Source organism: Leucoraja erinacea, unplaced genomic scaffold, assembly GCF_028641065.1.
Source record: "Leucoraja erinacea ecotype New England unplaced genomic scaffold, Leri_hhj_1 Leri_122S, whole genome shotgun sequence".
NCBI lineage: Eukaryota > Metazoa > Chordata > Chondrichthyes > Rajiformes > Rajidae > Leucoraja > Leucoraja erinaceus.
The window spans coordinates 42501-66328 of NW_026575484.1; the positions used below are offsets into that span (position 1 = coordinate 42501).

At 49.0% G+C, this 23828-nt stretch overlaps 1 protein-coding gene across 9 annotated transcripts in view; it reads right to left on the reverse strand.

Moving 5' to 3' along the window:
* Positions 1–2725: 2725 nt before the first annotated feature.
* LOC129715537 (misshapen-like kinase 1) overlaps positions 2726–23828 on the reverse strand; it is a 230204-nt gene continuing 209101 nt past the window's right edge. For all 9 annotated transcript variants that reach the window (XM_055665413.1, XM_055665411.1, XM_055665412.1 and 6 more), the window contains 7 exons: positions 20254–20397; positions 19505–19639; positions 17407–17507; positions 14612–14761; positions 13557–13716; positions 11672–11811; positions 2726–7338 (listed from right to left, as the gene is read on the reverse strand). In XM_055665413.1, the coding sequence (XP_055521388.1) occupies positions 7255–7338; positions 11672–11811; positions 13557–13716; positions 14612–14761; positions 17407–17507; positions 19505–19639; positions 20254–20397 (914 nt within the window). In that variant the 3' untranslated portion in view covers positions 2726–7254. The remainder of the gene's footprint in view (positions 7339–11671; positions 11812–13556; positions 13717–14611; positions 14762–17406; positions 17508–19504; positions 19640–20253; positions 20398–23828) is intronic.

Consider the following 23828-nt stretch of genomic DNA (forward strand, 5'->3'; position numbering starts at 1 on the left):
TCCATCCCGACCACGGGTGCTGTCTGTACGGAGTTTGCACGTTCTCCCCGTGGGGTTTCTCCGAGATCTTCGGTTTCCTCCCACACTCCAAAGACGTGCAGGTTTGTAGGTTAATTGGCTTGGTGTAAATGTCAAAATTGTCCCTGGTGGGTGTAGGATAGTGTTAATATGCGGGGATCGCTGGTCAGCATGGACCCGGTGGGCCGAAGGGCCTGTTTCCGCGCTGTATCTCTAAACTAAACTCTCGCTGAGAACGTGCTGGAGTGGGCGCTGAGTAGGCACGCCAGGCTGGTGTCCGGGATTGCAACGTGGACAGATTGGGGAGGTACAGCTTTGTCCATTCGGCCCATCAAGTCTACTCCGCCGTTCAATGGTGGCCTATCTATCTCTCCCTCTCGACCCCTGCCTTCTCCTGCCTTCTCCCCGTAACCCTACACCTTGCTGCTCTGTTGCAGAACAGCACGGCACAGGAACAGGCCCTTCTGCACGCATATACGAGGATGTTGCCAGGACTCAAGGCCCTGGGCTATAGGGAGAGGTTGAACAGGCTGGGTCTCTATTCCATGGAGCGCAGGAGGATGAGGGGTGATCTTATAGAGGTGTATAAAATCATGAGAGGAATAGATCGGGTAGATGCACATAGTCTCTTGCCCAGAGTAGGGGAATCGAGGACCAGAGGACATAGGTTCAAGGTGAAGGGGAAAAGATTTAATAGGAACCTGAGGGGTAACTTTTTCACACAAAGGGCGGTGGGTGTATGGAACGTGCTGCCGGAGGAGGTAGTTGACGCTGGGACTATCCCAACGTTTAGACAGGTACATGGATAGGACAAGTTTGGAGGGATATGGGCCAAACGCGGGCAGGTGGGTCTAGTGTAGCTGGGACATGTTGGTCGGTGTGGGCAAGTCGGGCCGAAGGGCCTGTTTCCACCCTGTATGACTCTGATAATGTCGAGGGGAGACCTGATAGAGGTGTACGATTGTTGGAAGCAGCTGTAGGAGATGCTGTGAGAATAAGGCAGGGTTGCAGGGCCATTTATAACGAGACGATTGGAGATTCAGTGGGGAACGTTTTTTTAAATTGAGGATTTTTGTGGGGAATATTTACATTCAAAGAGAAACTGATACGACATTAACTTTAGAACAGGGTGGTAGGGGCCAACACGACTTTGGGATCCATTTACAGTGGGTGCAGTGGGTTCGATCCTGACCACGGGCGCTGTCTGTACGGAGTTTGCACGCTCTCCCTGTGACCTCCCGGGTTTTCTCCAGGTGCTCCGGTTTCCTCCCACACTCCCAAGAGGTTTGTAGGTTAATTGACATCAAGGAGAGGAACCATTGACAGATTGGGACACCCACCAAGGATAGGAATCATCATAAGTTTATTATTCAACTTTTTGACATGATCTTATGTTTTTAAGCACAGCTGAAACATGGACATGAACCTCTGATTCCTTATCTAAAGAATATGTGGTAGGTCAGCCCTAATCACAAGGTATATTGTCCAAGATACCACCTATCCATGTTGGATAGACAGAGATGCTGCCTGACCCGCTGAGCTACTCCAGCACTTTGTGGGGTTTTTTGTAAACTGGCATCTGCTGTTCCTTGTTTCTACTAACTACAACATCCCTCTGGTCACTGACTTGCCGCCTGCTGCAATAGGGTTTGCGTTTCACAACACTGCCCGTACAGAAGGAAACAGCGGGAGATGGCAACAGGGGCGGCACTCAGTGGCGCAGTGGTATATGTGCAGCCTTACAGCGCCAGAGGCCCGGGTTCGATCCTGACTATGGGTGGTTTTTACTTAGTTTAGAGGTACAGCCCGGAAACAGGCCCTTCGGCCCACCGACCCCGAACACTAGCACTATCCTACACGCTTGGGGCAATTTACAATTTTTACCCATGAACAATTGGCCTACAATCATGTACGTCTTATGAGTGTGGGAGGAAACCGGAGCACCCGGAGAAAACGCACGGGGATAAGGTACAAACTCCGTGCAGACTGCACCCGTGGTCAGGATCGAATCCGGGTCCCTGGCGCTGTGAGGCAGCAACTCTACCACTGCGCCACCATGCTGCTCATCTATACCACTGCGGCCCGTACCGAGCCCGTGCGATCTCCCTGGGACCGCGTGGGTTTTCTCCAGGTGCTCCAGGTTCCTCCTACAAGCCAAAGATGTACAGGTTTGTGGGTTAATTGGCTTCTGTAAATTGTCCTCAGTGTGTAGGATAGGGCTAGTGTGATCGCTGGACTCGGTGGGGCCGAAGGGCCTGTTTCCACGCTGTATCTCTAAAGTCTAGAGTCATGTTCAAGTCGGGGGAGATATTTTCAGCGTGTATTGTCGACAACACTTGCGTACGATCCAGTCGAGGTGGTTATTAAGCTTAGTGTGGATTCATTTCAGGACATTATGGAGGAAGGTAGACAAACGTGCTGGAGATACTCAGCGGGTGCAGCAGCATCTATGGAGCAACGGAAATAGGCAACGTTTCGGCAGAATTGGAAATTATCCCTGGTGCGTGTAAGGTAGTGTTGGCGTTCGGCAATCGCTGGTCGGCGCTGACTCGGTGGGGCCGAAGGGCCTGTTTCCGCGCTGTATCTATAAACTAAAACGTAACCCGCGTGGCACATGCCAGCAGTTTGAATCTACGAGTTTGCGTAGGAAATAATCCGGGGGAGGGGGGGGGGGGGGGGGGGGGGACGAGAGAATCACAGGAAACCATTCACAAAAAAACTGCCTTTACTACAAAGAGAGAGAAAAACATAGTCAGTCCATCGGATCCAGCCCCAAATAACTTCAGTTCATTCAGGCCATCCATTCACCCAAAGGAAAGTGGCCCAAATTACAATAAGAACAATCCACGTCACAGTACAGCTCTTAAACACACATTGTAAACTAAAGACCCACGTTATATAAAGAGGCAGAGGACGCCGCAAGCAATTTGTTTTTAACTGATAAATTCTTTGGGCCTCTATGGATCAGATAAGCACAGATAATAGCGACACTCCCCCCCCCCCCCCCCCCCCCCCCCCCACCTAAATCGGAACTTCTGATCAATAACGAGCAAGGAAGCTACGTACGAGTGCATACAGAAGCCAATTCATCTCTCGATTGTCTTAATGCCTTGTTTTTTTAATCTGTTGCTGAAAAGAGAACTTATTTCACGTAGCACGTTTACCCCAAAATATATGGTTGACATTCAAGACTATTTACAGGAGCAAAAATAAAGAGATTTTCATTTAAATAGAACGCATCCTTTCTTTTGAGTCAAAGCTGTACACAGTCCCCCCCCCCCCAACGTCGAGGGGAGAAGGCTCGCCAACCAGTGAAAGGGCCCCTAATTTCGATACCGAATCAGGCAGGGAACTCCATCGGGCGTAAAACAGCACAAATTATATGCTGGTGTCACCACTGTGCATGCATTGGTGCTACAATGCATACGCCGGTGTCACCACAGTGCATGCATCGGCGCTACAATGCATACACGGGCGCCACCACAGTGCATGCATTGGTGCTACAATGCATACGCCGGTGTCACCACAGTGCATGCATCGGTGCGACAATGCAACGCCGGTGTCGCCACGGTGCATGCATTGGTGCTACAATGCATGCGCTGGCGACACTACAGTGCATGCATTGGTGCGACAATGCATACGCGGGCGTCACCACCGTGCATGCATTGGTGCTACAATGCATACGCGGGGGTGTCACCACGGTACATGCACTGGTGCTACAATGCATGTGCTGGCGACACCACAGTGCATGCATTGGTCCTACAATGCATATACTGGCTGCACCACAGTGCATGCATTGGTGCTACAATGCATAGCAGTCGATGCAAGTGGGTGCCACCGCACAATCCAATGACCTTAAAGGGTGGCGTATGATGTCTAAGAAACAAACGGCAATCTTCGCCGACCGCTTGGGCCTTACATGCGCCTCGCACACGCACTACATTCACTGGGAGAATCAAGGAACAAGTGCGAACGGTACTATCGCAATGTTTAAGAAACAATCAGGCCGGCACGTGGATGAGGCAGATTTAGAGGGAATGTGGGCCAAAGGCAAGCAGGTGGGTCTAGTGTGGATGGGGCATGTTGGTCGGCGTGGGCAAGTTGGGCCGAAGGGCCTGTTTCCATGCTGTATCACTCTCTGACTTCTGTCCTCCTTATTTATACCACCCAATATGGAACCTGAGGGGCAACTTTAGTTTTCCACAATAAGGGTGGTGGGCGTATGGAACGAGCTGCCGGAGGCGGCAGTTGAGGCTGGGATTATCGCAGCGTTTAGGAAACGTTTAGACAGGTAAATGAATGGGATGGGTTTAGAGGGATATGGGTCAAACGCAGGCAGGTGGGTCTAGTGTAAATGGGACATGTTGGTAGGCGTGGGCAAGTTGGGGCACGCTGGGTGACGTTATGACTATGCAGGTTCAGGAGCAGCTTATCTATCAGGCTATTGCAGATGTACATGTGACTGGGGGGCCACAGAAAAACAGCGCAGAGACGGGGGAGTGAAGGAAGGTACATGGACGTCATTATGTTGGAGCCAAATATTGGAGAAAGCAGATCTGAGGGGCTGAGAAGCTGGTTCCTGAGCCAAACCAGGGATAACGTTCAGCTCAATGCATTGAAGGCCAGACTCCCAAGAGAGATCACGTACCATCTGAAGAGCCATAGAGCATGGATGTAGACCCTTCGGCCCCAACCTGTCCATGCTGACCAAAGTGTCCCTGAAGGGCTGCACAGTGGAGTAGAGGTAGAGCTACTGCCTCACAGCGCCAGAGGTCCGGGTTCGATCCTGACTATGGGTGCTTGTCTGGATGGAGTTTGTGCGTTCCCTCCGTGGCCTGCGTGGGTTTTCTCCGAGCTCTTTGGCTTCCTCCCACACTCCAAAGACGTACAAATTTTGTAGGTTCATTGGCTTGGTATAAAATGTAAAATTGTCCCAAGTGTATGTAGGGTAGTGTCACTGGTCAGCATGGACTCGGTGGGCCAAAGGGCCAGTTCCCACGCTGTATCTGTAAACTAAAACTACACTAGTCCCACCTGCCTGCATTTGGCTCATATCCTTCTATCCTTTCCATGTACATTACGGAACAGCATCGATGATACCTTGGTTTAAACTCATGGCCAGTAGGTTCCATGTGTGGAATGTATGATAGTTATTCCCATAGCCACCGTTAGAGAGACGGCTATGATGTGATCAATCTATTAGCCGCAATGCTCCCCCACTTCTCTCCTCCTCCCTTAAGTTATCATAAGCTGTACTTCGACACAAGATAATGACCTCACTAAAATCTCCATGCACTCCGAAGAGCACTTTAATATTCTCGCCCGGAAAGGACATTTTAAAACGATGTTTCGTTTCGAAAGGGATGTCGTTCAATCGTTTGATTCCATCTTCATTCGAAATAGGGGCAGATTCCTACTGCTGCTCTGCCCTTTCCACATGCAGTATCAGCCCAGCCATTGCTCACTCCAATCCTGCCCGGGGAAATGGTAGAGTTGCTGCCTGCCTCACAGCGCCGGAGTCCCGGGTTCAATCCTGACTAGGGGTGCCGTCTGTACGTTCTCTCGATGACCTGCGTGCGTTTTCTCCGGGATCGCGACGGTTTCCTCCCGCACTCCACAAAGACGTGCAGGATTGTCGGCCAATTGTTTTTTTTGGGTCAAAATTGTAAATTGTCTCTCGACTTGTGTGGAATAGTGTTAGTGTGCGGGGATCGCTGGTCAGTGGGGACTCGGTTGGCCACAGGGCCTGTTTCCGGGCCGTATCTCAAAAACTAAACTAGCCAACTATGTAACATAGCAAAGTCTAAATCACAGCAACAAAAGCTTCCATCCAGATGTGTGCTGGATTGTACGACCCAACCCTGGCTCACCTCTAAACCCTCTCTCCTTCTTACTTTCACCCAAGCTCAGATGTCAACGCCTCGAGTGGCAATCTTTGTATTTAACATGTGCGATGTCCTTTCAAACACCCAACACATAGATTCAACTGGGGGATAGGCCGTGGGGGGAGCGTGTCCTGAGGGGGGGAGGGGGTCAAAGGGGGGGCCTGGTGCGGGATACTTTGTGACTTTTCATTGCCCTTTAGGTGGTGACTGTTTGCACACCTCATGTACGCAGAGCAGAAGACATCACATGTGACCAACATATCAAGAATCAAGTAAAAGGTTGCGGAAATTATGGAACTGTTCCAAAGTCAAGGAATGGGCTGAAGCCACAAGCCCGCTAGACCAAGTTTGTGCGTTTTTCTGCGCTATCAGGTATCAAAATCAAGGGAGGGAAGTCACAGTCGACAGACTTGACGTAAGGGTGGATGTACAGCAGAGAATGATTTCGGCCAAGATGGAGGGAGAGTTATTTATCCGTCATTGGGAAAGGCATCAAATACTCAGAGATCTTCTATGATTAATCTGTGTGCAATCCAATTGTGCCAGTCACAACTCACCCCGCGGCCATTTTGAGATAGTCCCTCGATACAAAATGGCCGCACGCTGCTGGAAATATAGCCTTCATAAAATCATCGATTTCCCAACCCGGCCACAAAAGTGCCTTCGATGAAAACGAATGGTCCCTCAAATCAACAAATGGAAATTTCCCCCACACCATTCACAGTCCTAGTTGGACACGACCCAACAGAAACCATGTATTTTTGCAGAGATGGCCACGCTCAGATTCGTGAAAAGCCACCTCAATTCTATTCTAAAACAGGCAAAAAGAAAATACCACACGCATTCACGCACGACATCGAGCTCCCAATCCGGTCGTAACCCACGTTGACTTCCAACATTTGGATGGCGGAAGTTGTCCTGGACTGATGTAGATTAGTTTATCAATGGAGCATTCAGTCAGAGGTGAGGCTGGTTGTCCAACCATTATCCATCACCCTCTCCCCCCTCTCCCCCCCAAACACAACCAAGTACATATCCGATCTGTGTGCTGTGTACCAGTGACGTGGCTCTAGGGTTGTAATGAGTAAAGCATGCTCGTCCAGGTCACATAACTCCAAGCCAAGCCGCCAAGACTCGTTCTCCAGAAGACGGATATTCCGAAAAAAACACGACAAAAAGAAAAAGGGAAAAGCAACGGTGTCACGACAATGTCTGTTGAGGCACGAGATCCGTTCAGAGTTCCACAGAAACCTCTCCAAGGCATTTAAATCTCTGATCTACAAAATGCACCGTCATATTTACAGTACCCCAGCGCTTCAGTAGTCCCAACGGGTTTGGCCCTTTTTGTTTTTTACCAGTTCATGATTGTGTTCCTGTTTAAGGTCATGAAGTAAACTTGGCTGCTTCCACCAGAGCGAACAGAGGCAAAAAATACCTGCAGGGGGTTAAAGGCAAAGGTGTGAGATGGGCATAACGTTTCACATGGATTAGGTATACTATAAAACAAATGTGAACCCCTGCATTCCCTCCCTCCCCCACCCAACTCGCACCAGTTTCTCGTTCTCACTTAGCAAGCAGCTAACAATGGCCTGAATTTCCCTGAGGGATTAATAAAATCTCTATCTATCTATCTATCTATATCTATCTATCTATCTATCTATCTATCTCTCTATCTATCTATCTGTCTCTGTCTGTCTGTCTGTCTATCTCTCTATCTTTATCTCTCTCTATCTATCTATCTATCTCTCTCTCTCTCTCTCTCTCTCTCTCTCTCTCTCTCTCTCTCTCTCTCTCTCTCTATCTATCTATCTATCTATCTATCTATCTCATAGAAACATAGAAATTAGGTGCAGGAGTAGGCCATTCGGCCCTTCGAGCCTGCACCGCCATTCAATATGATCATGGCTGATCATCCAACTCAGTATCCCGTACCTGCCTTCTCTCCATACCCCCTGATCCCCTTAGCCACAAGGGCCATATCTAACTCCCTCTTAAATATAGCCAATGAACTGGCCTCGACGACCCTCTGTGGCAGAGAGTTCCAGAGATTCACCACTCTCTGTGTGAAAAAAGTTCTTCTCATCTCAGTTTTAAAGGATTTCCCCCCCTTATCCTTAAGCTGTGACCCCTTGTCCTGGACTTCCCTAACATCGGGAACAATCTTCCTGCATCTAGCCTGTCCAACCCCTTAAGAATTTTGTAAGTTTCTATAAGATCCCCTCTCAATCTCCTAAATTCTAGAGAGTGTAAACCAAGTCTATCCAGTCTTTCTTCATAAGACAGTCCCAACATCCCAGGAATCAGTCTGGTGAACCTTCTCTGCACTCCCTCTATGGCAATAATGTCCTTCCTCAGATTTGGAGACCAAAACTGTACGCAATACTCCAGGTGTGGTCTCACCAAGACCCTGTAAAACTGCAGTAGAACCTCCCTGCTCCTATACTCAAATCCTTTTGCTATGAAAGCTAACATACCATTGGCTTTCTTCACTGCCTGCTGCACCTGCATGCCTACTTTCAATGACTGGTGTACCATGACACCCAGGTCTCGCTGCATCTCCCCTTTTCCTAGTCGGCCACCATTTAGATAATAGTCTGCTTTCCTGTTTTTGCCATCTCTATCTATCTCTATCTCTATCTCTCTATCTCTATCTATCTCTCTATCTCTCTCTCTCTCTCTCTCTCTCTCTCTCTCTCTATCTATCTATTATTTTACCATCGTTACTGCGCTGTATCTCTCTGTCTAAATCTCCATCCGGTATATTCGCTGCTTCCAGTAAAAAACATTTTATATTACCATATATTAAGTCTGAAGAATGGTCCCAACACGTCACCTCTCTATGTTCCCCCAGGGATGCTGCCTGGCCTGCTGAGTTACTCCAGCACTCTGTGTCTTTGTTTGTAATCTAGCATCTGCAGTTCTTTGTTTTAACAACGATTGTTAAGGGTTTGGACACGCTAGAGGCAGGAAATATGTTCCCGATGTCGGGGTTGTCCAGAACCAGGGCCACACAGTTTAAGAATAAGGAATAAGCCATTTAGAACGGCGACGAGAAAACACTGGAAAGATCGAAGTGGGTATATGGAACGAACTGTCACAGGACGTAATTAAGGTAGGAGTGGATGAGAAAGTAGGTAAAAGAATGATAGGAATGATAGAATTAATGAGTGAATGGGTGATCGATGGTCGGTGTTGACTTGAGCTTGTTTCCATTATATATATATCTATATATACATCTTGTGTGATACGGTGGTAGAGCAGCTGCCTCTCTGGTAGACCAGAGACCCAGGTTCAATCCTGAGTAGTTGATAATCCCAGCCTCAACTACCTCCTCCGGCAGCCCGTTCCATACACCCACCAACCTTTGTGTGAAAAAGTCACCCCTCGGATTCCTATTAAATCTTTTCCCCTTCACCTCTGGTCCTCGATTCCCCTACTCTGGGCAAGAGACTCTACCTGATCTATTCCTCTCATGTTCAAGAAGGAACTCAAGAAATCCCAGAACATTATAAAGGACATTTCCCACCCCGGACACTCCGTGTTTGAACTGTTGCCGTCAGGTACAGATCAATGAGGACAAGGACAAACACTCAAAAACAGTTTGTATCCCACAGCAATAACTACACTTAATATAGCCACCAAATGAGCGCAGGTGCACTACATACCAAAGGCATTGTGCAGTCGACAGAAGAATGTATGGTTGTGTGTTTATGCTTGTTTTGTTATGCAGATATTCTCTTATACGTATCGTTAGCTTTTAGATAATGTGTGAATGGTGCACTGACTGGTTGGCATTTTTAATTTCGTTGTACATGTTTACATGTTGTAATGACAATAAAGAACCTATCCTATCCTAACTGCAGATGCTGGAAAATCAAAAAGGTAGACAAAATTCTCCCCTATCCACGCTAGTAGCAGTGGTGTATCTGGACTTCCAGAAGGCTTTCGACAAGGTCCCACATAAGAGATTAGTATACAAACTTAAAGCACAAGGCATTGGGGGTTCAGTATTGATGTGGATAGAGAACTGGCTGGCAAACAGGAAGCAAAGAGTAGGAGTAAACGGGTCCTTTTCACAATGGCAGGCAGTGACTAGTGGGATACCGCAAGGCTCAGTGCTGGGACCCCAGCTATTTACAATATATATTAATGATCTGGATGAGGGAATTGAAGGCAATATCTCCAAGTTTACGGATGACACTAAGCTGGGGGGCAGTGTTAACTGTGAGGAGGATGCTAGGAGACTGCAAGGTGACTTGGATAGGCTGGGTGAGTGAGCAAATGTTTGGCAGATGCAGTATAATGTGGATAAATGTGAGGTTATCCATTTTGGTGACAAAAACGGGAAAGCAGACTATTATCTAAATGGTGGCCGATTGGGAAAGGGGGAGATGCAGCGAGACCTGGGTGTCATGGTACACCAGTCATTGAAGGTAGGCATGCAGGTGCAGCAGGCAGTAAAGAAAGCGAATGGTATGTTAGCTTTCATTGCAAAAGGATTTGAGTATAGGAGCAAGCAGGGAGGTTCTACTGCAGTTGTACAGGGTCTTGGTGAGACCACACCTGGAGTATTGCGTACAGTTTTGGTCTCCAAATCTGAGGAATGACATTATTGCCATAGAGGGAGTACAGAGACGGTTCACCAGACTGATTCCTGGGATGTCAGGACTGTTTTATGAAGAAAGACTGGATAGACTTGGTTTATACTATCTAGAATTTAAGAGATTGAGAGGGGATCTTATAGAAACTTACAAAATTCTTAAGGGGTTGGACAGGCTAGATGCAGGAAGATTGTTCCCGATGTTAGGGAAGTCCAGGACAAGGGGTCACAGCTTAAGGATAAATGGGAAATCCTTTAAAACCGAGATGGGAAATCCTTTAAAACCGAGATGAAAATAACTTTTTTCACACAGAGAGTGGTGAATCTCTGGAACTCTCTGCCACAGAGGGTAGTTGAGGCCAGTTCATTGGTTATATTTAAGAGGGATTTAGATGTGGCCCTTGTGGCTAAGGGGATCAGGGGGTATGGAGAGAAGGCAGGTACGGGATACTGAGTTGGATGATCAGCCATGATCATATTGAATGGCGGTGCAGGTTCGAAGGGCCGAATGGCCTCTACTCCTGTACCTAATTTCTATGTTTCTATGTAAAATTGGTGGAGAAACTCAGGGGGTGCGGCAGCATCTATGGAGCGAAGGAAATACGCAGCGTTTCGGCACGAAACGTTGCGTATTTCCTTCGCTACATAGATGCTGTCGCACCCGCTGAGTTTCTCCACCAATTTTGTCTACCCAAATCCTCTCATGACTTTGTACACCTCTATAAGATCACCCCTCATCCTCCTGTGCTCCAAGGAATAGAGTCCCAGCCTGCTCAACTCAATCTCTCCCTCTAGATCCTTTTAGAATAGAATAGAATAGTTTCTTTATTGTCATTGTAACATGAACCGTGTACAACGAAATTTAAAAATGTCAGCCAGTCAGTGCACCATTCAAACATTTCTAAAAGCTAATGATACATACAAGATAAAATATTAAAAGATAAACAACTAGAATAAATATCGTGAAAATAGCACGCATAAACACCCAACCCTCCATCCTTCTGTCAATTTTGTTAGTTTAGTTTAGTTTAGGTTCGGAGACAGTTTCTTCCCAGCTGCTAGTTATCAGGCTCACTGCCCCTGGTCCTGGCAACATCCCCGTACAACATTCTCTGTACTGCTGAAATATCACAAGTCTACGCGGCGGCCCCTTGCGATCCACGCTTACCTTGTCGTTCCGCTCGCAGAGGAATTTTAGCCGCTGCGCTCGTTTGTGCATGAAAACTCCATCCAGGTGGCCCGTCTCCACGGATCGGATCTCGATCGCCTTCTCCCCCCAGCCCATGATCTGATTGGAACAGATGTACGCTGCACAGAGACACAATGCAGAGCGGCAGGCGGGTTACGGGGGGCTCAGTCAGTGATGAAAAATGCACCGTGATAGAAACATAAAAAAACAGGGGCAGGAGCAGGCCATTCGAGCCATCCAATAGGGTGATTTCACTAAAGGTCACTGAATTTATCAAAAGTAAGTTAATAATGCCTTACTTTTGATATATTCAGCGAGCAAACGCGATAATTCCCGATATTTTGGACCTGTAAATATCCACGGCAAATGTCGGCTGTTCATTTCCGCTGGTCTGGCACCTTCAGTTCCCTCTTGAATTTACCTTACTTGCTATCTTTTTTTTCCCCTGTAAATCTAGGTAGCTGTGCCTCACGGTCACCCCGACTGGCACAGTAAATTGCAGCTCACAACCTCGCCGTTTTCTATGTTTTTAACGGGTGGGAAAATGCGTTTTTTCCCATCCACTAACATGTACCGAACCCTCGAGTGTCCTCCACTTGAAAATTTTGGTCACGTGGGTGCGGATCTACGCTCCAGTGACCTTTAGTGAAATCACCCTATATGATCACAGCAGATCATCCAAAATCAGTATTTCCCCCGTTCCTGTTTTCTCCCCATATCCCTCGATTCTGTTAGATCTAAGAGTCATATCCAACTCTCACTTGAATAAATGAAAGCAAATATACGGCGTACATTTTATAGTTCCGTTTATTGTCACGTGTAGCGAGGTCCAGTGAAAAGCCCTTGTTGCGTGCTAACGAGTCAGCGGAAAGGCAGCACATGATTACAATCGAGCCTTTTATTGGGGCATCTTCCACGGACTGCTCAATCAGCTCAAGGGTGGCACAGCGGTAGAGTTGCTGCCTCGCGGCGCCAGAGACCCGGGTTTGATCCCGACTGCAGGTGCTGTCTGTACGGAGTTTGTGCATTCTTTCTATGACCAAGTGGTATTTCTCCGGGTGCTCCGGTTTCCTCCCACACTCCAGACGTGCACTGGCTTTGGTAACTGGCACTGGCAGCTCTACATCTACACCACGGTGTAGTGTGTAGGATAGTGCTAGTGTACGGGGTGGTCAGCATGGACTCGGTGGGCCGAAGGGCCTGTTTCCACACTGTATCTCGAAATGTCGAAATAAATTCCTCCTCATCTACTTTCTAAAGACATAGAGACACAGAGTTTAACGGGGTGGAAACAGGCCCTTGGGCCCTACTTGCCCATGCCGACCAACATGTCCCTTCAACACTAGTCGCACTTGCCTGCGCTTGGCCCATATCCCCCCCCTCCAAACTTGGCCTTGCCATGTACCTGTCTAATAGTTTCTAAAACGTTGTGATAGCCTGTACCCTGCGAACGGCTCGATTGTAATCGTGTATTGTCTTTCCGCTGACTGGTAAAGGGACTGTCCCACTGTACGAGTTTACCCAAGAGCTCTCCCGAGTTAAAAAAAAAAATCAAACTCGTGGTAAGTAAGTAGAATGTACGTAGCGGGTACATCGGAGACCGGGACGTCTCTTAGCGGCTCGTAACGCTAACGGCAGGTACTCGGGAAATGCGGTAAGTTCGTGAAGGTTTTTCAACATGTCCACGAGAGCCCAGAGTACCTACGAGCGGCCATTACCGTAATTCTCCGAGTTCGAATCAGGGGAAACTCAGGAGAACTGTGGAATTACCTCGTACAGTGGGACAGGCCCTTTAGCACGCAACAAAAAGCTTTTTGTTGTACCTTGGTACACGTGACGATGAACTAAACTGAAGTGAACTTACCCACGGAGGTGGGCATCTCGCCCCACTGTAACACCACATCCTTCATGATACGGCCGTATGTGTTCACGTAGACGCCTTCATCTTCGTAGCACAGAAGCATCTCCATTCCAGAGGTGTTGGGCAGAATCACAATGGCATGAGGCATCATATGGGACTGAATCTACACAGCAATAGACAACAGGTTTAGCATTGTGGTTGCCGTCATGGTGGAGCAGCGGTAGAGTTGCTGCCTTACAGCGAATGCAGCGCTGGAGACCCGGGTTGTAGAGATCCCGACTATGGGCGCTGTCTGTACGGAGTTTGCACGTTCTCCCCGTGACCTGCGTGGGTTTTCTCCGGGATCTTCTGTTTCCTCCCACACTCCAAAGACGTGCAGGTTTGTAGGTTAATTGGCTTGGTGTATGTGTAAATTGTCCCTAGTGGGTGTAGGATGGTGTTAATGTGCGGTGATCGCTGGTCGGCGCGGACCCGGTGGGCCGAATGGCCTATTTCCGCTCTGTATCTCTAAAACTAAAACCTCACTGGTATCGGCTGTCGGGACAGTGTTGCTGTTGGACTACTAATTGTTAGCCATTGCACCTCCTAGAGTCATAGTTAGAGTCATACAACGTGGAAACAGGCCCTTTGGCCCAACTTGCCCATACTGACCAACATGCCCCATCTACACTAATCCCACCGCCCATATAAGCCTCTAAACCTGTCCTGCCCATAAACCTGTCCAATCTTCCAACCTACCTCAGTGTGGACCGTGTACTTTTCCCTCTGTAACTGTTACACTATAATGTTGTAACACTACACTCGGCCACAGTCACAGAGCCATACATTGTGGAAACAGGCCCTTCGGCCCAACATACCCATGCAACCAACATGCCCCATCTACACTAATCCCACCTGCCTGCGCTTGGCCCATATCCCTCAGCATTGAACAAGCGAGGGGCTGCTAGCCAAGTTTATTCTCGTTTGCGGATGTCCCTTCTTTTCCTGTAACCTCCCCACTGCCCCCCTCCAATACATTCACCTCCATTTTGTGCTGATGGAGTGGATGAGAAACTTACATGCACCGGGATGTAAACATCGTAGGTATTTCCAGAGTCCACATCGACCGCGTGGAAGCCAGTACTCGATCCGTAAACAACCTTCAACCTCTGCCCTTCCTCTACAGTCAAATCAACCAGAGATGGTCGGTGAGGCAGGTCCGTAAATGACTGGAGACGAAGTGGAAACAAAGGGAGCTTTGGTTAATATTTTCCAACAATAAAAATCAATCTACCCGCTGAGAAATGGGCAGCAGTAGAGTTGCTGCCTCACAGCGCCAGGGACCCGGGTTCCATCCTGACCACGGGCGCTGTCTGTACAGAGTTTGTACCTTCTCCCCGTGACCTACGTGGGTTTTCTCTGGGTGCTCCGGTTTCCTCCCACTCAATAGACAAGTCAATAGGTGCAGGAGTAGGCCATTCGGCCCTTCGAGCCATTCAATGTGATCATGGCTGATCATCCCCAATCAGTACCCCGTTCCTGCCTTCTCCCCATATCCCCCGACTCCACTATTTTTAAGAGCCCTATCTAGCTCTCTATTGAAAGCATCCAGAGAACCGGCCTCCACCGCCCTCTGAGGCAGAGAGGTGCAGGTTTGTAGGTTAATTGGCTTCGGTAAAAATTGTCAATTGTAGGATGGGGCCAGTGTACGGGGTCGGTGCAGACACAGTGTCTGAAGGGCCTGGTTCTGGGCCGTTACTCAAATCATCATCATCGCTGAAAACATCAACGGGCACGGTGCCTTACAATGATGTACGACAGTGATCGCAACTTCTACTGAAGTCTGGGTGGCCATCGGCTCGTACGGAGCTCATCCGCCATTTGACAGGTCTTGCTTTTGGTCCTGCTGGGGGTCCACAGCCCCCTCCTCACCTGGCAAACCAGGTGGGGGAGACGGTTTAGTCGCCGACCATGGAGCAGGTAGCACGGGATTACATGGCACCCATGGCGGGGGGGAACTCCCTCCCCCCCCTGAGCTGACCTTTCTCTAAGCTAAAGCTAAACTATGGTCACATATACTGGGATACAGTGAAGGTTTGCTTGCGTGCTCCCATGTAAGGTCGTTCTTTATTCGAGTACAATCCAGCCACAGACATGTACAGCAGGTAGTGCAGAACAGCAGTGAAAGCACAAAAGCATTGCAGGTACAGAGAAAAAGTCCCGCAGGAAATGCTACACTTGTCGCTTTCCCTCCCCCCTCCACTCCATCCAAGGACCCAAGCATCTTTCCAGGTGCGGCAGAGGTTCAGCTGCACCTCCTCCAACCTCATCTACAGCATCCGCTGCTCTAGGTGTCAGCTGCTCTACATGGGTGAGACCAAGCGCAAGCTTGGCGATCGCTTGGCCCAACACCTCCGCTCGGTCCGCAATAACCTGATCTCCCTGTGGCCCAGCACTTCAACTCCCCCTCCCTCTCCCATTCCCAATCCCAATCCCACCTTTCTGTCCTGGGCCTCCTCCATGGCCAGAGTGAGTCCCACTGCAAATTGGAGGAGCAGCACCTCCTATTCTGCTTGGGTAGTTTACACCCCAGCGGTACGAACATTGACTTCTCCAATTTCAGGTAGTCCCTGCTTTCTCCCTCCTTCCCCTCCCCTTCCCAGCTCCCGCCACAGCCCACTGTCTCCCCCTCTTCCTTTCTCCTTCCCATCCCCTCCCCCCGTCACCCCCACATCAGTCTGAAGAAGGGTCGCCTATTTCCTTCTCTCCATAGATGCTGCCTCACCCGCTGAGTTTCTCCAGCGTTTTTGTCCACCTGAGAAAAAGTGCAAGATCTTCAATGTGGCAGGTCGGAGGATTGGGACTACACGCTAGCTTACAGGAGGACCGTACAGCAGTCTGATAACAGCGGGGAAGAAGCAGTGGGCTGAATCTGGTAGTACATTGGTTTTCTGTTGGACGGGAGAAGAGAGGGTGACCACAGTGGAAAAAGGTCCTTGATTATGTCTGAAGAAGGGTCCTGATCCTGAACATTACCTATCCGTGTTCTCTAGAGGTGCTGCTTGCCCTGTTTTGGTCTCCAAATCTGAGGAAGGACATTATTGCCATAGAGGGAGTGCAGAGACGGTTCACCAGACTGATTCCTGGGATGTCAGGACTGTCTTATGAAGAAAGACTGGATAGACTTGGTTTATACTGTCTAGAATTTAGAAGATTGAGAGGGGATCTTATAGAAACTTACAAAATTCTTAAGGGGTTGGACAGGCTAGATGCAGGAAGATTGTTCCCGATGTTGGGGAAGTCCAGGAACAAGGGGTCACAGCTTAAGGATAAGGGGGAAATCCTTTAAAAACTGAGATGAGAAGAACTTTTTTTCACACAGAGAGTGGTGAATCTCTGGAACTCTCTGCCACAGAGGGTAGTTGAGGCCAGTTCATTGGCTATATTTAAGAGGGAGTTAGATGTGGCCCTTGTGGCTAAGGGGATCAGGGGGTATGGAGAGAAGGCAGGTACGGGATACTGAGTTGGATGATCAGCCATGATCATATTGAATGGCGGTGCAGGCTCGAAGGGCCGAATGGCCTACTCCTGCACCTAATTTCTATGTTTCTATTACCTATCTGTGTTCTCGAGAGGTGCTGCTTGCCCTGTTGAGTTACTCCAGCGTACTGATCTTGTTTTTTGAATCAGCATCTGCAGTTTTTGGACCAAAATTTGTGCCACTACCCCCTCTGCTGCACCCCACGCCATTGTATCACCCACTGTGGCCCAAACGCCAGGACCCAGTCCCACTGTGCCACCCCCTTCATTAGCTATTAGCATCCAACACAGGCAGTGGAGACAATAAGTGCCATAACAAAACACAGAAGATAACCTTGAATGCCATGAACTTGTGGTAAGGCTTGGGAGCCCAGGCGTAAACCTCGACAGAGTTCTTCAGAGCAATGACCAGGAACTTGATCCTCTCGTACTTCACTGTGAAGAGAAACATCACATCATTACTCTGCCTCCTCGGTCCCCCAAGACACAAGGTCCCGTCCGGCTAGAGTCAGTGTGCGCGCTCGATGGTGACTTGCACAAGGTCCTGATGCAGCAGATACCTCAAGGAGTGCATGTTGATACGTTCTAGCAGCAGAATTAGGCCATTCGGCCCATCAAGTCTACTATGCCATTCATTCACGGCTGATCAATCTCAACCTCTCAACCCCATTCTCCTGCCGTCTCCCCGTAACCCCTGACACCCGCCCCGCACTAATCAAGAATCTGTCTATCACTGCCTTAAAACACCCATTGACTTGGCCTCCGCAGCCTGTGGCAACGAATGTACCTCCTGAGGCTTAGCTAATACTGGGAACCACTTTAGTTCACTGTCATGCAGCAAAGGCTTCAACGGGCTCGCTCTTCAGATCTCAAGACCTGAAATCCATAGGCACTTTGTTTAGTTTAGTTTAGAGATACAGCGCAGAAACAGGCCCTTCGGCCCAACGGGTCTGTGCTCACCAGCGATCCCTGCACACTTACACCATCCCACACACACTGGGGACCACTTACAATTATACTCAGGGCATTAACCTCCAGATCTGTGTCTTTGGAATGTGGGGGGGGGAATATATTTGCTATATTTAAGAGGGAGTTAGATGTGGCCCTTGTGGCTAAGGGGATCAGGGGGTATGGAGAGAAGGCAGGTACGGGATACTGAGTTGGATGATCAGCCATGATCATATTGAATGGCGGTGCAGGCTCGAAGGGCCAAATGGCCTACTCCTGCACCAAATTTCTATGTTTCTATGTTTCTAAACCAGAGCACCCGGAGAAAGCCCACGCAGGTCACGAGGAGAAGGTACAAACTCCGTACAGACAAGCACCCGTAGTCAGGATCGAACCCGGGTCTCTGGCGCTTGGAGGTAGCGCGATTCAACGCCTGCGCCACTGTTCTTTACTGATTCTTCATTGGGTATTGTAAAAGCTGAAGATACGCACATAGTGCTGGCATAACTCTGCGGGTCAGGCAGCATCTCTGCACACAAATAACCAGGGGACTGGAATGTCCCGACCCGAAACGTCACCCATCCTTCTTCTCCCCAGAGATGCTGCCTGACCCGCTGAGTTACTCCAGCACTTTGTGTCTATCTTCGGTACATACCAGGATCCGCAGTTTAGTTTAGAGATACAGCGCGGAAACAGGCCCTTCGGCCCATCGAGTCCGCACCGACCCGCACATTAACACTATCCTACACACACTAGGGACAATTTTTTTTTTTTACATTTACACCAAGCCAATGAGCCTACAAATTAATGCATTTCGTTGTCTCTGTACTGTACACTGACAATGACAATTAAAATTGAATCTGAATCTGAACCTGCACGTCTTTGGAGTGAGGGAGGAAACGGGAGATCTCGGAGAAAACCCACGCGGGTCACGGGGAGGACGTGCAAACTCCGTACAGACAGAAGCAGTAGTCGGGATGGGACCCGGGTCTCCGGCGCTGCATTCGCTGTAAGGCGGCGACTCTACCGCTGCGCCACCGTGACCGGTCCTTCCCACACAATTGTAAAGCAAAGATTGATTGGTTCTTGTTTAAGAAGGAACTGCAGATGCTGGAAAATTGAAGGTACACAAAAATGCTGGAGGAACTCAGCGGGTGCAGCAGCATCTATGGAGCGAAGGAAATAGGCAACGTTTCGGCCCGAAACCCTTCGGGTTTCGACCTGAAACGTTGCCTATTTCCTTTGGGTTTTGTCCCGAAACGTTGCCTATTTCCTTCGCTCCATGGATGCTGCTGCACCCGCTGAGTTTATCCAGCATTTTTGTGTACCTTTGATTGGTTCTTGATTAGTACGGGTGTCAGGGATTATAGGGAGAAGGCAGGAGAGTGGGGTTAAGAGGGAGAGATGAATGAACGACGATGGAATGACGGAGGAGACGGGATGGTGTGAACAGCCTAGTTCTGCTGCTGGGGATCATTACTCACCCACTTTGTAGTGGACACAGCCCTCCATGTCACCCACGGTGGTCCAGCCCTGCTTCTTCTCCACTTCGGGGTCATTGTGCAAAATCTTATTCCGTAACCAGGACAAATAGTAGACTCGCAGCTTGTTCCGTTTACCTGAGGGGGTGGGGCGAGTAACAAGATGATCAAAGGCCAGCCGGCATTCCTTGGAACAAAAATGAAAGGGGGACCTGGCTCGCGGATGCTTTGTAACTTTGTGAGTGCCCTTTATGTGGCCACTATTTGCATACCTTGCGTATATAAGCAAAGAATTTCACTGTGACTTGTCAAATGTGACAAGAAAGTATTCTATTCATTCCGTAGAGGGGTGTGTAGGGAAAGGCCTGTTCTCTCCTGAAACCTGGATCAGGTAGAGTCTTTTACCCAGAGTAGGGGAATCGAGGACCAGAGGACTCTTAAAAATAGCAGAGTCAGGGGATATGGGGAGAAGGCAGGCAGGGGTACTGATTGGGGATGATCAGCCATGATCACATTGAATGGCGGTGCTGGCTCGAAGTGCCAAATGACCTACTCCTGCACCTATTGTCTATTGTCAGTGGAAACATCCTCTCCACGTCCACTCTATCCGGGCCTTTCACTGTTCGGATGGTTTCAATGAGGTTCCCCCACCGCCCTCGGGCTTCTAAACTCCAGCGAGTCCAGGCCCAGCGCAGTCAAACGCTTGGATGCCAGGTCATTGGTCTCGGTTGTAGAGGGGCAAAAAGATTCACCTGATATGGTGATGAGGAGGTTGAGTCCTTCCAGGACATCCATCTGCTGGAATCGTCGGCGGCTGATGAGGCTGTAGACCTTGCCTTGTCCACTGCGGTCGAGGAGCATAAGTCCATTCTCTGTTCCCACCAGCAGGTTCACACCTTTGACACAGTACAGGGTGCAAGGTTGAATAAGCCTCACGACAACAAAAGTAATGCCCCCCCCTCCACATTCAGGAGGTCAGTCATGTCGCAGTTATACATCATCATCTTTGTTGAAAACATTAGCAACATGGATGGTCATCACAATGGACATTTATAAAATGGAGAACATAACAGCATATGTTTACATTAAACGGGATTTATTTGTGTCACGCTGGGAAAACTGGGTTAACTATGTAATGGCCCCTGTCCCACAGTGCAAGTTCATTCCAAGAGCTCTCCCGAGTTTTAAAAAAATCAAACTCGTGGTCAGCACGGAGAATGAACCTAGCGGGTACGTCGGAGCTCGGGGACGTCACTTAGCGCTAACGGCAGGTACTCGGGAAGACTCGAGATGAGAAGAACCTTTTTTCACACAGAGAGTGGTGAATCTCTGGAACTCTCTGCCACAGAGGGTAGTTGAGGCCAGTTCATTGGCTATATTTAAGAGGGAGTTAGATGTGGCCCTTGTGGCTAAGGGGATCAGGGGGTATGGAGAGAAGGCAGGTACGGGATACTGAGTTGGATGATCAGCCATGATCATATTGAATGGCGGTGCAGGCTCGAAGGGCCGAATGGCCTACTCCTGCACCTAATTTCTATGTTTCTATGTTTCTAGACTCGCTAACGGCAGGTAAGCACGGGAAGACTCCTGAAGATTTTTCAACATGTTGAAAAATCTCCACGAGAGCCCCGAGTACCGACGAGTGGCCATTACCGTAAATCCCCGAGTTCGAATCAGGGCAAACTCGGGAGAACTCTTGGAATGAACTCGTACCATGGGACAGGGCTTTAACGCCTCATAGGCCAGACTTAGTTTTTTTTACAAATTTTTGATTATATGGTAAAGAAAGGATCACTCCGTAAGTGTTGGTAGTTTTTACTGTGTTCTTGTTTCTATATTTGTTTTGTACAAAGCTCAAAAATGAGGCCATTCAAGACAAACATAAGTGGATGATGTATACATATAGCATTATACCTGAAACCCGTTTTATGGAATGCTAATAAAAGAGTATATTAAAAAAAAACATTAGCGACGCAGTGGTGCTGGTTACCGACGGGAACAGTGATGGACGCACCACGTGTCTCTGTCCTCCAGTTCCTGCGGACTTCTGCCGCTGGAAGTATCGGATATTGGTGTGTGTGTGTGTGTGTGTGTGTGTGTGTGTGTGTGTGTGTGTGTGTGTGTGTTGGTGTGTGTTTTATCATCATTCCTTACAATGCCATGTACAACAGTGATCACAACTTCTACTGAAGTGTGAACAGCTGTTGGCTCACTTGGAGTCCACCCGCCCTTTGACAGATCTTGTTTTTGGTCCTGCTGGGGGTCCACAGCCCCCTCCTCACCTGGCAAACCGCACCAGGTGGGGGAGACGGTTTAGTCGCCGACTATCCGACCATGAAGCAGGTAGCACGGGATTACATGGAACTCCCTCCGACCTGACCTGGTCGTGTATGCAAGACCGCATTTAGAGTATTGTGTTTAAAGAATCATCCGGAAGTGGCGGCGCTGCCCTGGCAGCAGCGGCTCGCCTGCAGTCCGTTTGTTTTTACTTTTTTGTGTTGGTTTTTTTTTCGTTTTGTCTAGTTATGTTTTTGTTTTTTAGGCTGTGTTTATGTGGGGGGGGGGGAGGGGGGTTGAAACGGGGCTTGCTGCCTCTCCCTTCGGGGGAATGCGACTTTTTGGTCGTATCCCCCTTCTCTGCCTCCGTCTGCGCTGAGGCCTAATGGCGGAGCTGGCGACCTCGAGACTCCGGAGGCAGAGCCAGTCAGGACTTGCAGTTGTACAGGGTCTTGGTGAGACCACACCTGGAGTATTGCGTACAGTTTTGGTCTCCAAATCTGAGGAAGGGCATTATTGCCATAGAGGGAGTGCAGAGACGGTTCACCAGACTGATTCCTGGGATGTCAGGACTGTCTTATGAAGAAAGACTGGATAGACTTGGTTTATACTCTCTAGAATTTAGAAGATTGAGAGGGGATCTTATAAAAACTTACAAAATTCTTAAGGGGTTGGACAGGCTAGATGCAGGAAGATTGTTCCCAATGTTGGGGAAGTCCAGGACAAGGGGTCACAGCTTAAGGATAAGGGGGAAATCCTTTAAAACCGAGATGAGAAGAACTTTTTTCACACAGAGAGTGGTGAATCTCGGGAACTCTCTGTCACAGAGGGTAGTTGAGGCCAGTTCATTGGCTATATTTAAGAGGGAGTTAGATGTGGCCCTTGTGGCTAAAGGGATCAGAGGGTATGGGGAGAAGGCAGGTACGGGATACTGAGTTGGATGATCAGCCATGATCATATTAAATGGCGGGGCAGGCTCGAATGGCCTACTCCTGCACCTAATTTCTATGTTTCTATGTTTGCCCTGGGCTCGCTCCCGTGAGGGCGGTCCGGCTCGGGGCTGGAACGGTGCTCCGGCGAGGGGCTGTGACGCTCCCGTATGGCGACCTGGCGCGGTATGAGACTCTCCCGGAGGGAAATTTGGCGTTCGACCGTAAGGAACGAACTCACAATGAGGGCGACCCGGCTCGGGGCTGGAACGGTGCTAAGGTGGCTGGGACTGCAGTTCTGGCGAAGGTAGACCTAAATGCTGGAGAAAGCCAGCGGGTGCAGCTGCGTCCGCTCTACTGGAGCGCGGCAAATTCGACAACGTTTCGGCCTGAAACGTTTGAGCCGGCCTTTTGCGCGGGTTTCGGCCGCGGGGACGTTGTGCCATCGCCCGGTGGGGTTTCGCCTCCGAAACGTTGCCTATTTCCGGAAGGGTTTGCAACCCTAAGATTTTTGCCTCCACCACAGTGAGGAGGTGCTTGGAGGACTCACTGTGGTGGATGTTAATTTGTGTTTATTGTTGTTTATTATTGTATGTATGACTGCAGGCACGAAATTTGGTTCAGACCGTACGGTCTGAATGACAATAAAGGTAATTCTAATTCTAATTCTAAGAGGAACTGCAGATGCTGGAAAATCGAAGGTAGACAAAAGTGCTGGAGAAACTCAGCGGGTGCAGCAGCATCTATGGAGCGAAGGAAACGTTTCGGCGAAACCCTTCCGGGTTTCGGCCCGAAACGTTGCCTATTTCCTTCCGGGTTTCGGCCTGAAACGTTGCCTATTTCCTTCGCTCCATAGATGCTGCTGCAACCATTTAGAGTATTGTGTTGTGTTCAGGGCACCCATTTTAGTTTAGTTTTGTTTAGAGATACAGCACAGACCCTTTGGCCCACCGAACCGCACCACCAACGATCCCCAGAGGATGGCGCCACCCTACACACACTGGGGACAATTTTACATTGATAACAAACCAATTCATTTACAAACTTGTATGTCTGGGAGGAAACCGAAGATCTCAGAGATGTGGGAAAACGGAAAGAACGTGCAAACTCCGTACAGACAG